The sequence below is a fragment of the Neofelis nebulosa genome, chromosome 1, assembly GCF_028018385.1.
Source record: "Neofelis nebulosa isolate mNeoNeb1 chromosome 1, mNeoNeb1.pri, whole genome shotgun sequence".
Lineage (NCBI taxonomy): Eukaryota > Metazoa > Chordata > Mammalia > Carnivora > Felidae > Neofelis > Neofelis nebulosa.
The window spans coordinates 128258806-128274908 of NC_080782.1; the positions used below are offsets into that span (position 1 = coordinate 128258806).

The 16103-nt window shown below is 52.9% G+C and overlaps 1 protein-coding gene across 4 annotated transcripts in view; it reads left to right on the forward strand.

Moving 5' to 3' along the window:
• The first annotated feature begins 1368 nt into the window (after window positions 1–1368).
• LOC131515334 (core histone macro-H2A.1) overlaps window positions 1369–16103 on the forward strand; it is a 76324-nt gene continuing 61589 nt past the window's right edge. For 2 of the 4 annotated variants that reach the window (XM_058736109.1, XM_058736122.1), the window contains exons 1-2: window positions 1372–1557; window positions 11939–12143. In XM_058736109.1, the coding sequence (XP_058592092.1) occupies window positions 11972–12143 (172 nt within the window). In that variant the 5' untranslated portion in view covers window positions 1372–1557; window positions 11939–11971. Of the gene's footprint in view, window positions 1558–11938; window positions 12144–16103 lie in introns of all 4 variants that reach the window. The other 2 variants (XM_058736120.1, XM_058736115.1) reach the window with 2 other exon arrangements.

The window sequence follows — 16103 nt, forward strand, 5'->3', positions numbered from 1 at the left end:
CATCTGTCTGCTGCCAGGGCACCAACAGGCTTTATGAGTCTCCCCCCACAGGTTTGGTCTTCCCTTCAGCCCAGAGGTTCTCTCCTGTTAAGGAGACTGGTTCTCCTTTTTCCTATTGCCTATTTCCCTATGGGGTTCAAACTCCAACGCTGGGATTTTTGCCTGTTCGTTCACTGCTTCATCTCCATCACCCAAATTGGAGCATGGCACAAAGTATGACCGCAGTAGTTAACCGGATTAATGAATGCATGAATGGCCTGTATTGGACACTGCTTTGCAAACTTTTGAAGTGTGAAAGCAGCATAGTGAGGGGAGGAGGTCACCACCACCGCTATAGGGGCGGCCTGAGAGTTGGGAGGAGCGGTTTTGGGTTAATTCCATAATCTCTTCCCATCACCTCCAGCAAGAGCACAGGAAACTTCTGCTGGGCGTGTATTGTTCTTTAAATTTGGTCCACACCTGGGTGCTGAGGTGGCTTCCCCCTTCACAGTTTGGCCAGGAGAGGGAAGGACGCAGAGAGAAGGTCCCTATTTAGGCAACCTGGATGGGGCACTAACGCTCTAGAGCAAGGAACCAATTTAGGAATATACAGATGGGCTTTGCAGTGGTTCCTTCTCTTTCTGCTTGTCTGCAGTTTGAAAAAAAGTGTGTGTGATAATCACTTCTGATGTTGTAAATCCCAGTTTGAGTCCAATAGTGAACGTTGGCTGAATCAAAGTAGCTAACCGCTTCCATGCACAAAGCAGGTCCAGACTTCCGGGGGTCACTATAAAGAACCCCAGGTGAGCATGATGTGCAGTGGCTGGTCATGGGGCAGGAAAGAGTTTGATGGGGGCTCGAACGGAAACACGGCGAACGTTCCCAGGTGCGCGGGAGGTTTGCATTGGTGGTGGAGGGAAAAGTGCTTGCTGGTAACAGTAATTGTGCCTCCCCCTCCCTGGCTTAACGAGAAGACTTTTAGGGCTGAGTCAGCTACAGTCCCGTGCTCCATGCCAGGCACACCAGTAGGCACTCAATAAGTGTCGCTTGAGACCCACAGGCTGCGACGCGCGCCACAGAAGCGCCTTTGCGAGGGACCAGACCCCTTCTGAGGACTTAGCTCAGGGCGCGCCCCCGGCTCGCGGGGCCCGCCCTGCGTCGGGCGCCCAGCCTCGGGGCAGGGTGCCCGCGGGCAGGGCCTCGGGGCGGCCCGCGGACAGACGGACAGACGTCCCGGCGGCGGAGCGCGGAGGCCGCGGCGCGCGCAGCCGCGGGGCTGGGGTCAAGGCCGGGGCGCCCGGGTGGCGCGGGAGGGGTGGCCGGACGCGCGGGGACGGCATGGGATGTGACGAGCGGCGCGCTGTGCATTGTGGGAATCCCGGGGCCGCGGCGACTGGTTCCAGTTCACTCGGCAGCGGAGCCGGGCGGAGGGGGCGAGCGCGCGGCGCGCGGGCGGGAAGCGAGGAGGCGGGCGGGCGGGCCAGCGACGAGCGCGGAGAGAAAAGGCGCGAGCGGCCGAGAGGGCACGGGCCGGACACCTAGCTGCTGCCGCCGCCGCCGCCGCCGCCGAGCCGCCCCGTAAGTGCCGCGCGGGCCCCCTCGCCCCGCGCCCGGTCCCCGCCGCCGGGTCCGGCCACCGCGCGCTTCCGGCCGCGGGGGCCTGGGAGCGGCCGGGCCTGGCGCGCACGGGCGGCGCTCGGCCGGGCTCGGGTCGCCGCGCTCGGCGTGGCCCACGCGGGGCCTCGCGCGCGCACTGCGCCCTCCCAGGCCCTCCCCGCCCGGCCGCGCGGGATTCTCTTTGGTTTTGTTCAAACAGCGAACCCGGAAGCCAACTTCTCTCCAAACCGCGTCCTCCTGCCCGCGCCTGGGCGCTTTTGTGGGAAGGCGACAGTGCTGGCCCCTCCCCCGGCGACCCTTCCCGGGGCCGGCGGGCGGGCTAAGCTAGAGGCCCGGGGAGGCCCCGCGGCGCTGGCCGGCCAGCGTGGGCCTGGGCGACCGGGAGCTGCGGTGCTCGGAGTTGTACTTGGTGAGGGCCCCGCGGGCCCGCGAGTTGCCGGCCCCAGCACAATAAGTCGGGCCCGAGAGCCAGGTGGCCGTGGTGCAGGCGTCTGGCTCGCTGTCTGCGGGGAGGGGAGGGTTGGCGGCTGGGGGATACTTGTGGGATTGGAGCCAGGCAGGGCCGGGGAGGGGGTTGTCCAGGGACTGGCTGGAGAGGGGACGCGGGAACCCCCGCTGCCCTCGCTCATCTTCTGATCGGCCTTTTGTTTGCTTTGTGGTTGGGAGGTTTTTGTGTTTTCTTCCTTTCTTTTTTTCTTTCTTTCCTTTTTAAGGTAACTCCAGAAGGCTGTAGGCTTCCCGGTGGAGAAGGCCGGGAGGGAAGGGACTCGCTGGGGGTGGGGTGGAGTGGAGAGGTGAGTGCGCTGGATGCTGCAGGCGGTGTCACCTGACAACAGGTGTGCGGGGTGGCGCGCCCCGCCTCCACTTCTGCAGGGACCACGGATCACTCAAGGATCTGGTCGGGAGACTGGAAGGTTCTTTTAGACAAGATATTAGGAAAAATATTGCTGAGTTTGAAAGTGAGAAATGTCCGTACAATCAGCTAAGACAAACCTGGAATTCAACAATTACAATTACCGTGAAATCCTTGTAAGATTTTAACGACCCAATAAACAGCATATAAAAATAGACAATTAAGAGGGGCACTCCTGCTAGCTTCTCTTTTTCTTCCACCTTTGTGGTTTGAGGTTTTACCGTTAAAGAGGGGGCAAGGTGCTTTGTTCCAAGGCTTCCTGCCCCACAGACTAGGGGAATTTCAAGCAGCTTTAGGTTTGAATGGGAGACTCTAGTTGTAAGTTTGGTGGAATCCGCCTATTGCAGGGGCGCCTTTAGTGCCTTCAGGGCGGGTTACCGGCTCTGAAATGGCCACTCCCTGCCTGCAACTGGACATCGTACAACAACTAGCTGAAGTTGGGTAGCCGCATCTCTGTCTTGCACAAGAGGCTCTCCAGTGAAGATAAATATGCTTTTAAACCTTATATTTTTTCCTTTTTTAAAAGTTTTTTTAAATGTTTATTTATTTTTGAGAGAGAGGGAGACACAGAATCCGAAGCAGGCTCCAGTCTCTAAGCTGCCAGCACAGAGCCTGATGTGGGGCTTGAACTCATGAACCGTGAGATCATTACCTGAGCCAAAGTAGGATGCTCAACTGACTGAGCCACCCAGGTGTCCTATAAACCTTTTTTTTTTTTCTTAACAAAACAAACCAAAAACCCTCAGTCTTTAAATTCTTGCCCCCTATAGTTTTAGGTGGAGGGTGGGAAATCTCTTCATTCTCGTATTTCGTTTTAACCTGTCACCATTGTTAATGCTGATCCCTAAAGGCATTGGGGAGGTGGGAAGGGTTTAAGTGAAAATTATTTGAGGTAGGTAGGTCCTTTAGAATGAAGAGTAGTCTGGAACATCACATGTGACAGTCTAATACATTGTCCTAAGTCACTAACGTGGTCTATACCAAAGGGCCCAGACACAGGGAGTGGTACATCTCATTCTGCCATTTCTTCTGGTCCTGGTGACAACAAAATTCCAAGAGTCCTCATCCCTTCCCCACAGGAAGGCTTGGAGTACATGTTTTCTGGGATCTGCCTCCAATACCTTCAGAGCTAATGCTGCCCCCAGTCATTTAAAGGAGATTTATTTAAATAAACAAAAGTGCAAAGTCCAAGCTGATGAAGTCCAATAAGAGCCTATATGTGGTATTGATCAGAATTGCAGCAGCTTCTAGTTTTTGGTTTGATTGTGCCTTTGGATTTGTATTGGGTTTTTCAGAGCCCCGTTCTTGGCACATATGCTGGGAAGGAGCAGGGACGAGAGGGACCCCGCACCTATCCTGTGAGTCCTCCCCACGTTCTACAGTTTTAGAAGTACATTAGGTCCCACCCCAGCTCTTACCAGGGAGCCCAGATGGGTTCCAAAGAGTTGTATAGCTTGTTTTCTGGACTGGTGTCTTAAAGTCTTCCAATAAATATTTCCTGAGAATCAACTCTGAGTCAGGCACTGGGGACAAAAGCATGATCAAGAAGTGCTCAGTCCTTGTCTTTGGGAAACTGACACAAGGAGAAGACAGGCAAGGGGCTATTGCGAGTTTGGTGCAGAAGGCCACAGGAGCTCCCATAGTAACCCCCAGAAAGGTGACATAAGCAGAAGCAAGCCCTTACTGTACAGAAAGACCAAGTAGGAGTTGGCTGGGCAACGGAGGGCAGATGGAGACAAGTGTTTGAGGCCTGGGGAACCCCATGTGTCGAGTCTTAGAACAGTGAGGATAGAGGTCATATGGGGGAACTGCCAGAGGCTCAAGATGGCTGGATCGTGGAGGGAACTCAGGTGAAGCTAGAAGAAGCCGTTGAAGGTTCTGAGCAGGAAAGAATCATGGCCAGATGTTTTTTATTGTTATTGTGATTGCTTCATGTATTCCACAAATACTGAATGGCTTCTGGATGGCAAGCCCAGCCAGCCAGGGTCCTGCCCTATTGAAGCTCACATTTAAAGTTTTCCTTTGATAACCTTCCACTGAAATTATTATCTTAATGTTTGACACAACTTTTAATTTTTTTTTTTTTAATGTTTATTTATTTTTGAGACAGAGAGAGACAGAGCATGAATGGGGGAGGGTCAGAGAGAGAGGGAGACACAGAATCGGAAGCAGGCTTCAGGCTCTGAGCCATCAGCCCAGAGCCCGACGCGGGGCTCGAACTCACGGACCGTGAGATCGTGACCTGAGCTGAAGTCGGACGCTTAACCGACTGCGCCACCCAGGCGCCCCGACACAACTTTTAAAAGAGAGAGGAGTGTGAATTAAAGTTTCCTTGTGAGGCAGGAAGACAGTGCTTTGCTATTGAAATGTCGTGCTGACTCCCCTAGCTTCTTGTAAACTCTTTGCTGAATAACACTTGGTTCGGGTTTCTGTTTGTTCCCCACCACTAAAAACCTAACACACGAGGAAGACACGTGTGCTGGAACAAAAAGTGCCATTTAGGATTTATTTATTATCTCAATTTGTCCTTTTCTCCTTGTTTGTAATTCCTTGGTTCACTGAGGGCAGACTGTAAGTTCTTTAATCCTCTGGCTCCCTTTATGATCTAGTGTTTTATGAATGGAGACAGAGGTTTTCCCTGATTGGCTCGAGCACCAGTACAAGTCTCTGTTCTCGGCCAATCAGAACGCTGTTTCTGAACCCCAGCTCTGTGAGCGATACTTGTATAGTAGATCCTCCTGCCTCTGGAGACCTGACAGCAGTGACACCGTTAATCATCTGGTATGATAGGAGTAAATGGAAGAGAATGCTGTAAACAGGATTAGTGTCCTGTGCTTCAGAATTAAGTGTCTCAGGTTTGCTGTCATGATTGGACTTGATGGGAAGCTGACAAATGCATGTGGACATGTGGGCATTCATCCAGCTGCAGGGAGTGGATGGTGCAGTCCTCCCTCGGCGACAGCAACTGTAAGCGCTGATCGCTCAGGTTCCCTGTCCTCGGGTGCTTGGGATGGGGGCCGTGTGACTGCCAGCTCCGCAGCAATTCTGGTCGACATTTCATTCGGTATCAATATGCACAAATTCATTGCTTAGGTAACAGAGGACTTCACAATCTCCAGCTCAGGTGGTTTTCTAAGTGCCCTGATTAAGAGTTTTCTGTGCTGTAGCCTTAGTGGAGGTCAGTCACTTACAGGTGTGAGAAAGGGAAGTATTTCCCTCCAGTCTCTTACTGGCTAGTTGCCTGGCAAGAGGAGAGGTGGCTGGAGCCACAGAATTATTAGGGAGTGGGAAGGCCTCTGTGGGGCTCCCACCTCAGCCGTCAGGGCCGTTGTGGTGTTTCCTCCCTGGGAATCTCTAAGATGGCCCCACAAGCTCCCTGAACTTCAAGGGTCTCAGCTCCCACAGGGATTGGCCAGGTATGTGTCCGTGAACGGTTTCAATGAAGGTCCCTGACTGCTGTCCCACTTGCCACATTTCTGAGTCCTGTGGCCTTTGGAAATGCTGCCCTCATCTTTGTCCAGAGAACTATAATTGCATCCAACTAATTAGTCACCATCCAGCCAGCATTTGAGGGCCTACCAGGTACCAGGCAGGGCAGTGGGTTCCTGGAGGTACACTGGGGAGCAGACTGGTACGTCCCACCAAGACAGACAAGGAAATTGGCCGTGATGATACAGTATAGCAGCTGCTAAGGTTGGGGAGGTTGGCTTCAGGATATTTATATAAATTGGATGTTGAGTAGCAATCCAGTTGGAAGAAAGGGCTGGGAACTGCATTTGCAGAGCACTTTATATAAGATTGAGAAAAGCAATTGAACATATTAAAGAATGGTGTCAGGGTGAGGAACGTCACGAGGGATTTGTAGCTGGGCTCGGGCCACACGCAGGAATGTCCACTAAGGACTCCGGGAGCCGTTCGGCCTGGTGGAGCCCTCATTGCTGGAAATAGGGAGAGATGGGCGGGAGGTCAGTGGGGCCTTGTGCGCAAGGCTGGAGTCTGGGCATAGGGCTGGCCCAAACTAGACTGACTGGCGGGCACAAGGCACCGCCACAGCAGGAACAGACACAGGGCTGGAGAGAGTGCTATAGACTGAGAGGGTGTTATGTGCCGAAGTGACGAAAGTGGTTTACAGGGCAGTGTGGAGCCTGTTACGGTGCCCTGTTGGGGAAGGATGCAACAGTGTGGTAGTAGGTAGGACAGCCCTTTGACCCTCTTTCCTCTGTGGCCCTTGTGGTAGTAGAGGGCTTGTCATTCTTATGTCCATCTTACTCGTGGGATCCTCACAGCCAGGCCTCTCGCTAGTCCTGTGCCAAGAGGACAGATCAGGTGCCCCGGTCACAGCTCAGTTGTTGAGGAGCCGGTGGTCAGAGACCTGCCCATCACTCAAGCCTAGCTGGTCTCTGGGTAAGCCTTGGGTTTCTGCAAGCAAGGTTCATGTCTACTGTGATTGATTTATAGTTGGAGGAGTTGCAGAGGTAAAGACCACAGAGATCCCTTTGGGATCAACCACAGAGTCTTCATTTCCTGGCCCGATAACAGTCAAAAAAGCAGCTACGCTCATGTGTAGTGAGGTTGCCTGAGGCCGTGTCACTGTCTTCAAAGCACTTGGGGTCCTCCCTAGGGGTGAGGACTTCTGGTTTATTGAAGGGGGGGCTCTCCTGGATGATTAGCCCAGGAAGGAAGGACATTGCTTTGTCAGTCTGACAAGATAGTACAGCTGTTTCTTTCCTGAGCAATGTCCATGCCTTGAAGAGAAGCCGAGTGTGCAAGAGGCCACTTTTTTCTGTGAGGTAGGACTGTCCATCTCTCAGAAGAGGCTGGATGCAGGGCATGGGTCAAACAGGGCCCAACAGGCTTTGGCTGGTTGCTCCCACCCTGGCTTCAGGGTCAGCTTTCAAGTTGGTTTGTTATAGGACAGAGACTGGCTGTTTTCTGAGCAAATAGCAAAAGGGCGTTTCTCAACCTCTCTTGCAATCATGTGTGGCCACGTGACCAAGTTCTAGTCGATGAATCATGGTCAGTAGTGGTATGCTCCACCTCTGGGTGTGGCCCCCGAAGGCCTCCATGTGTTAGCATCCACGACCTCTTTCCTTCTGTGGTGACATTGGGAATTGTGCATTGAAGGATGGGGGGCGGGGTCTGGGTCCCTGAATCATGTGGAGAAGCACCAACCAATCATGGAAACCTACTTTGGACTTTCCATGAGAGAGAAATAAGCTATGGGGGCTTGTTTGTTACAGCAACTGGTACTGTCCTTGCCAGTTCAAATACCCAACATTGGTTTTTGAGGAGGCGGCCTTTGTTCATTGTTGTTGTTTTTATTGACTTACCTGAGCACCCATTCAGTGAGTTCTTGGCAGGCCCCGTATATGCATGTTTTGTTCAGTTTTCCCACCAAATGTTTGAAGTCGATTCTACCCTCATCCCCACTTGACTGATGATAAAATAAGCCCAGAGGGTAACATCATATCACGTGCCCAAGGATGCATGGGTGGTAAGTGGCAGAGCCAACTTGAATGAGGTCAGTCTGACTTTGGAATTTGAGTTACGCGGCCTAGTGCTCAACAGCCACTTCTATCACGGCCGCTCTGTCCCCAACGTGGGTGCCCACACCTCCATAGACCCCTGAAGAGTAGTATGGAGCTGGCACATTCACAGGTTCATCTGGAGACTGCCCAGACACAAGATGATTTTCTCCAAGATGTTTTTAAAGTCCGTACACATGACTGGATGTCATGAAGCTGCATGGCTGACTCAGACGTCTTTCCAAGCTGTGGCTGCACATTGGGGACCTAGTTAGAAGTGCAGGGAATAAAAAAGGGGTGCCTGGGTGGCTCAGTCGGTTGAGCATCCGACTCGATTTCAGCTTGGGTCACGATCCCAGGGTCGTGGGACTGAGCCCCACGTGGGCTTCGTGCTGAGCATGGAGCCTGCGTAAGATTCTCTCTCTCCCTCTGCCCCTCTTCCCCGCTCACTTGCATGTGCACGCACTCTCTCTAAAATAAAAAAAGTGCAGGAAGAACGCAGGGAAGGGTGAGGAGCAGGAGCTGCAGGACCGCCCCCAGGGGAGGGGTGAAGACGGGGCAGCTTTATCAGGAGCCTGACTGAAAACTAGATGTGAAGATGGTTTCCTCTCAGCATGATACCCCTTGAGGATCCATGACGTTTAAGGCCCTGCCTGGGACCCCGGGACTTAGGGATGAGCTGACCACAGTGCCTGGCATCAAGTAGCTTGCGGTTCGGCTGAGCTGGGCAGGCAGGCACACAGATACATGCCAGGATATGTTCTCTGGGAACGTGAAGCAGTGAGCGATTCCAGTCCACGGCTGGGTCCTAGGACAGGGATCTCACGAGTGCCAGTGCAGCAGATTGGCACAAGGACAGAGGGTGTCACAGGCAGGAGAGACAGCCTGTGTAAAGACATTCTGGACACTGCATCCGAGGGCAGGAAACCAGTGGTGGCCTGGAGCATCACCCCCAAGGGGAGGGGTGGCAGGAAGTGATGCTGCGGAAGTAGTTGAAGGATGCTGTTTGTGGCTGGCTCAGGGTGGTGAGGAACCAGCAAGGGAGCAGAGATCCCCTGGCATCCATGGAGAGAGACTAGTGCTGGGGAGGGTAGATGAGGAGTAGAGAGAGCTGAACCGAGGCAGGGAGGCTGAAGAGGAGGGAAGAGGCTTCGGCAGTTACGAGGTGGGTTCAACAGAGCTTGGCTAATGGCTGGGTGCTGGGAAAGTGGGCAGAGAGAATGGGCCCATGTTGACTCCCGCTTAGGGGCTTCATGCACTAGGTTGTCACTGCTGGAGCTGAAAATTCCACAGGATTTGGAACAGGAAGGGATTCAAGGTGCCCATGGGATTGTCAAGTGGGTCCTAGCCACAGGCAGTCAGAACAGAGCTCTGGGGCTCTGTAGCCAGGTGTGCACTGGACTAGAGACCTGGGAGTCACCGTCCTGTCCATGTCCATGTCCACGTCAAGACTCTTGGCTGGAGTGGAAGGAAGGCACCAGGAACATCACTTTTAAAGAATGAGCATGTCTAGGGCCCATCAGGTCTCTGAATGCTAATGGCTCTTCCCTGGGGCAGGATGTTACTGATTCCCACAGAGGCAGCCCCAAACCTACCCAGACAGGTCTGCCTGGAGATAGGGCTGAAGCCTGTGCTCCAGTAAGAATGGGACTGAGCTGCATTCATCATCACTGACTGCAGGCCTCTCCTGCTGAAAGAGGGGAAATGTTCAGATCTGAAAACTCTGGGTCCAGAGGCATTGGGTTGGTCTGTGAAACACATTTGTGGTAAAGCAAACGACTGCTAGGAAACCCAGCGGCAGTTTTCCCTGCGAACACACACATGCACACGTGTACATATACCATTTCCTGCTCAGAGTGAGCATGTGCACCTGTTTGCAGGGAATGTCTCAAGATGGAGCTCATCACAGCAAGAAATGGAGCCATCTCATTGTTTCAGAGAAGCGCAGACCCTTCTGGGACTCTATTTTTAACACTCAGTGATCCATTAACACTTGGTACCCCTTGATGAGAAATACAAGGGATTATCATAGTCGTCTTTAGTGCCCCACCCCCTGCCACAACCCTCCAAACATCTATTCAGAGCTGGGGCTTGAGCCATCTTCATTCTGTCAGAGTGCCCCCAAATTCTGCTCTCTGTTGTTTTGGCCATGGCTGTCAGGCACATGACTTGAGATATCTTAGGGGTCACACTAATGTTAGGTATGAACCACAAGCATGTTCCGAATACAGGGTTGGGCATCAGAGTAACAAGGATTCCTGACTCTGTCGCCTCCACTGGCATAGAGGCCTGGCCTGTTGGAGCTGGAGGCACCCACACAGCATGCAGCCTGATCTCAGTTTACCAGTAGATGGGAGACCTGCCCATTTGGTTGAATGATTGAGCATAAATGTCCTCTAAGACATGCTTGCCTCGTGCCGGAGAACAGGCTGAGAGGCCTGTTCACAGCTCCTCTCCCAGCACCCTCACTGCCTTTCATGATGATCATTTAAATGACTGTAGGGTTGTTTCCTCTTTCTCTTCCCCTCTTCCCCACCAACTCTGGGAGGACAGCGACCTCATCTGCCTTGTGTACTACCGTCTCCATTTTCCAGCATCATTCCTAAAGTGGATGCATGAATGACCCGAATGCTTTTAGCAAACATCTGAGACCTTGAGTGCTCTTAGCAAACATGCAGGCCTCAGTGGTACTGTGCTAGGGGCCCAGCCAGGGGCAGCTCTCTGAAAGCCGGGGCTGTATGCACATCACCGCCGTGGTGTGAAGTGCAAGGGAGCCCAGTGGATGGAGGGGCTGTACCCGAGCACTCAGGGTAGGGATGGCAGAGAGCAGGAAGCAACTGTGAGGAATAGAGGAGGTCTTGGCGAAAGGGCACAGCCACTGCAGGGGAGGGCACTTGAACTATGTGTGACCCCCAACCCTGCCCCGTGTCCGAGTTTGGACCCCAGGAGGTATGGGGTGAAGCTGGATGGATGTGCCAGGCCTAGATTTCTAGGGCATCTCATGACAGGCCCAGGATCTTGATTTGACCTTAGGAACTGTGGCAGCCAGAGAAAGCTTTAACACCGGGGCCGTCGAATACTCAGATTCGTATGCACCACCCTCAGAGGGCCAGTGGATTGGAGAGTAGGGCGAGTAGTGGGGAGATCTCTTCAGGACATATTTGCAATCATTTGGTTAGAGATGACCTGGATCCAATCACAGTTGGGGTGGAGAGGAGAGGACCCTCCATGAGGTGTTGAAAAGGGGGCATCCTCTGGACTGCGTGGCATTTTGGATATGGATTAGGAGGAGGATCAGGGTAAGAAAAGCCCTTCTCCCTCTTCTCTAAGGACAGGCCCAGCTAGCAGACTGGGCGTGTTCTGAGGGCCTGTGATTGCAGCCTGACTATCTGCTGAACTCCTGTGAGCTGCCATTGCCCCTCACGGGGAAAGGGTCACGAGGTAGAGATCCTGCTTCCATCAGGCGACCTAGGTGTCAGGCTTTACGTCTTTATTCCAGGGGAAGGTGACATCGTTTGCTTTTTTTCCATGAAGACTTCAGCAAATTGATCAGCCCCGGTCTCAAGTGTATGAAAATGCAATTATTAAACAAGCATATTGGACGTAGCCAAGAAATCCCATTTTCTTTTATACCACGTGGCATAAAGGCAGGGCACTTAAGAGCACTCACTGTCAGAGTAACGTTTAAATGTAAGTGGCCGATAAAATTGATGTCGTGGTATAAAATGTGAAAAGCGTAGCCAATCTCTTCTTAGGGGCCAGAGTGCGCCAACCAAGTGCACGAACTGGGCCCGGAGGACTCAGTGGCCGCGAGGAGTGGCCTTTCTTGTAGGGGTCGGAGAGTGTGGGGAAGAGGGGTGAACTGCCCCCATGATCCTGACGGCTGTGCCTCTTGCCTCCACAGTGTGTTTACTGACTCACCTCCAGGGCCGCTGCCATGTCGAGCCGGGGTGGGAAGAAGAAATCCACCAAGACCTCCCGGTCTGCCAAGGCGGGAGTCATCTTCCCCGTGGGGCGGATGCTGCGGTACATCAAGAAAGGCCACCCCAAGTACAGGATTGGAGTGGGGGCACCCGTGTACATGGCTGCCGTCCTGGAGTATCTGACAGGTGAGTGTGCCCGGGTCCACCGAGGAAGGGCTCCGCTGTGCTCACAGAGTGGCTGTTCTAACACTTGCCCAGGACTGATGGGACCTGTCTGCTTCCTTTTATTTTGGAACTTTTCAAACCCATGGAAGACTCGTAAGGGTAGTACAATGAACATTTTCACCTAGGTGTCCCGGTTGTTAACATTTTGGCCCCTTTGCCTTTTCTCCCCCCCACCTTGTGTGTGTATGTGAACATGCATGTGTGCACACGTTTGTACCTTGATTTTTGGCTGTTACACAGTCCATGTGGAAATTTCCTTAATTGTCCCCAAAATGTCCTCTATAATTTTGTCTGGTTGTCTTTCCTGACCCAGGATCCATTTCAAGATCACACATTTCCTTTGGTTGTTGGGTTTCTTTCGTCCTATTGAAGCTGAAACCATTCCCCAGTTTTTGTGACATGGACATTTTTGAAGAGTGCAGGCCAGCTGTGTTGCAGAATGTCCTTCAGCCTGGGCTGGTCTCAGGCTTGGATTTGAGTTAAACATTTTGGTAGGGGGATTGCCTAAGTGGCATTGAGGCCTTGCCTGGTATCACGCCGGGAGGCGCCTGATGTGGATTCATCCTGCCATTGGTGATTCCGTTTGGTCATTTGGTTAAGGTGGTGTCTAATGGACTTCTGTACCTCCTGAGTCACAGTCTTCACCCGATGGCTTTGGCATCACTTGATGATCTTCCCTGAATCCGTTATAACTGTAGTGGTTATAAAAGAGTGATTTTTCTATTTCTGTCATTTCTGTTACATTTATCAGTTGGCACTCTTCAGTAAAGAACTTACTTTCCTTCTGCCCTTCCTCTCTATTTCTTGTACTCTCAGTGTTGCTTCATGGACTTCGTTGGTTTAGTGGGTAATACACTATCCTTTCATTGCTCTGTATGGTGCTCACCTTGTCCCACATTTGACCTTCAAGCTGGTTCTGCTGTGCTTTGCAGTGGCCTCTTCCATTCTTACACATCTTGCCTTTTCACACAATGCGATGTTCTAGACTCACCCTGAATTTTCCCAGCACCAGTCTTGGAATCAGCTCTCTCTCTGGCGGCGGGGGGGAGGCCGGGGGGGAGGGATAGAAGGGAAGGGGTGGTCCTTTTCCCAGAAATAATCTTACTGGTCTTACTGGTGGCTCCATGGCAATTGTGGGAAGCCGGCTGGGCAGGGATATCACCCCCATTTTTAGTGATGACAAAACCAGCCTCAAAGCATAAGAGAACTTGCATAGGGTCGCATATAGCCAGTGAGGAGTTGGGACGGGACGCAGATCCTGCTGGCCTGTTGTAATGCTTTTACCACTTACTGTTCCATACACAGTCAGGGTAGCTGGCAGGAGGGGCACCCTTGATTCTTGCAGCCAGCCCTCCTCCAGCCAGACGAGGAGACTCAGCAAGACAAGGTTTCCTCTTCCGAAGTGGTAAGAGGAAGCAGAAGAGCTGGGTTACCTCTTGCTCTCCCTGGTCTCTCATTAAGGCAAGAGTGAGGGTTCTTCCATAAAGAACATGGTCCTGAGGGATATAGTGTCTTTGTTCTTTTGAGAGCATCTAGGCAGGAAAAGACATGGGTGTATTACAGTTGGGAGGCATCTGTACTTCTGGGACATTTAACCCTTGGCTCCTCAGAAACTCTTTTAGGTGGCATGCCTGGCAGCATGCGCTAGTCGTGATTCTTCTCTTCTGTAGATGAGGAAACAGAGGACCGGAGCTCGTGACGCAGGCAGGAAAACCATGTATGACGTTGGCAGTCAGGGGCGAAGTTACTAGACAGGAAGCAGAGGACATTTCTAATTCTGGCTTGGCGGTTGTATATGCTTTGTGACCTAGAGTGATTCACTTAACCTGTGTGGACCCCAGTTCCCTTACAACTCAAAATGTTGATAACAGCCCATGTCCCACCAGCTCCAGGCTGCTGTGACAGCCGCAGGTCTTTGTTTGAGGACAACGGGAAAGCTCATGTGCTGGGCATACCCAGCTAGGCCACGGTTCCTGGTGCCCGAATGCCATGATGTCCCTGTCACGGGGATATCCACAGACACTACCGGTAGGTCAAGTACAACATCAGTTTCGTGTCTTCTGTCAAGCTTCTACCATTTAGTTTGCTGGGGGGGAGACCATTGCTCCGGCATATCTGAGGCAGTTACTATGTGTGCCACGCAGAAAATCTAGTTGTCTTTGGTTGCCTGGCTGGCTCTGGAACTGAGCACAGTGCTCATGAGTTTGAGGCCAGTGTGTCCATTCTCATGGGGCCAGAGACCCTGACTCTGTTTGCACCCACAGCATTATACCTTTCCCGTCCCCGCTCTCGTGGGTGTGTGGGAGTGGTCACAGAGGGGTGTGGGAATGGTCAGGGCAGCCCATCACTAGGGCTAGAAAGTAGCTCAAGGCAAATCTTTACTCAGGCAGCAGCCTTGTTAACCCCTGTGTATTAAACATCATACATATTTTTAAGTTTTACCAAGTCCTCCCAGGAGAGCTACAGTTAGCTGAATCTGAGCCACTTTTTGCTGCCCTCACATACTGCTGAGTCATTGGCTTGACCGTTGCCTTATGCCTGCCCCCAGCACGGTGCCTGGCTTATGTGACAGACACCTCGGGAGACATCCTGAGCCATCAGTCACTTTTGTGGTTACTTGAGTCCTGTTCCCTGATGGGAGAGTAGCTGAGCTCTGGGGTCCTATCCAGTGAAAACGCTGCTCCGTTCTGCCCCTCAGAACAGTGCTGCATGCCCACACTGACTGACCAGCCCTAAGCTCCCTGGGCTGGGATGTGGGAGCATGCGGGTATTTGGAAGTTCTGAGCGTCTGCCCACTCACAGCTTTGGTTTTGATCCATGAGTGAGAAGGGAAGGTGGGACAAGCCCGCTTTCTGTCCCACTCTTTGATTTTATTTCCCCGAAGACACTTTCTGGTTTGTTCCACACACTTACTGAGCACCTGCTGTGTACCAGTCACCATGCTAGGCCCTGTTTGAGAACACAGGAATGACTGGGGCCTGTTCTGTGGGGCTCATGGTCTAGTCTGGGAGAAAGAACCAACCACACCAGATGGTTACTGCCTGTGATAGATTCCACAGAGAGCGTAAATAGGCCAAAGTGGGGCCGGGGTAACTGGGGGCCTGGAGATGAACTGGCTTGGGAAGGCTTCTCTGAGGAGATCTCAGCTGAGACTTGGAGAAAGCTGTGCGGCCAGCCGGCCCTGTGAGAGCTGGGAGAGGTGCAGTGCCACTCACTCACCTGTACTCTGTGTGCCTGCCGGGTGCCAGGCTCATCCCAGAGCTTGGGGAAGAGAGGGAAAGAGCGGGAAGCCCGAGCAGCAGCCGTCGAACAGCTCAGGGCCTAGACAAGGCTGCAGCGCAGACATCATGCTCTAACACCAGGCATGTGAAGCGAGCACCACTCACTCAGCAGGTCCTCACCAAACATGCATCTGGCCCAGGGATCGAATCCAGAGCAAGACCTTTCCTCACCCCTCAGAGCTGTCTGTCCGAGTCCGGCCCAGGCAAGAAAAAGGCGGTGATGCTGCAGAACTGTACGTGCTGCTGGTAGGTGTCAGGCCAGAGGATGCTTGTTAACCCGGTAACCAAAGCTTCCCTGCCTGTCCAGTCGTCACCTGAAGAGCCTTGTGGAAGGATTATGTTCTCTGCTAGACCCAGACTCTTATAGGTGGTGCACACAGTTGCAGGCACGGTGATGGCGGAGTGCCCCATGGTACCCTTGGACATGGCTGGGCTAGGCCTCCTGCCTTCAGCAGGCCTCAGTGGAGAGATGAGGGGTCTGAGAGGGCTTGCTAAGAGGACTGCTGAGCTACAGGGCCCTGGTGGGACTAGGTGGCTGTGGAGCAGGGAGCTGACGTCTCCTTGGTGGCCGGCCCTGGGGACCATGTGGGACGCCACAGTGTTCAGTAGACATCAGGAAGAGGCAGTGGAGCTGGATGGA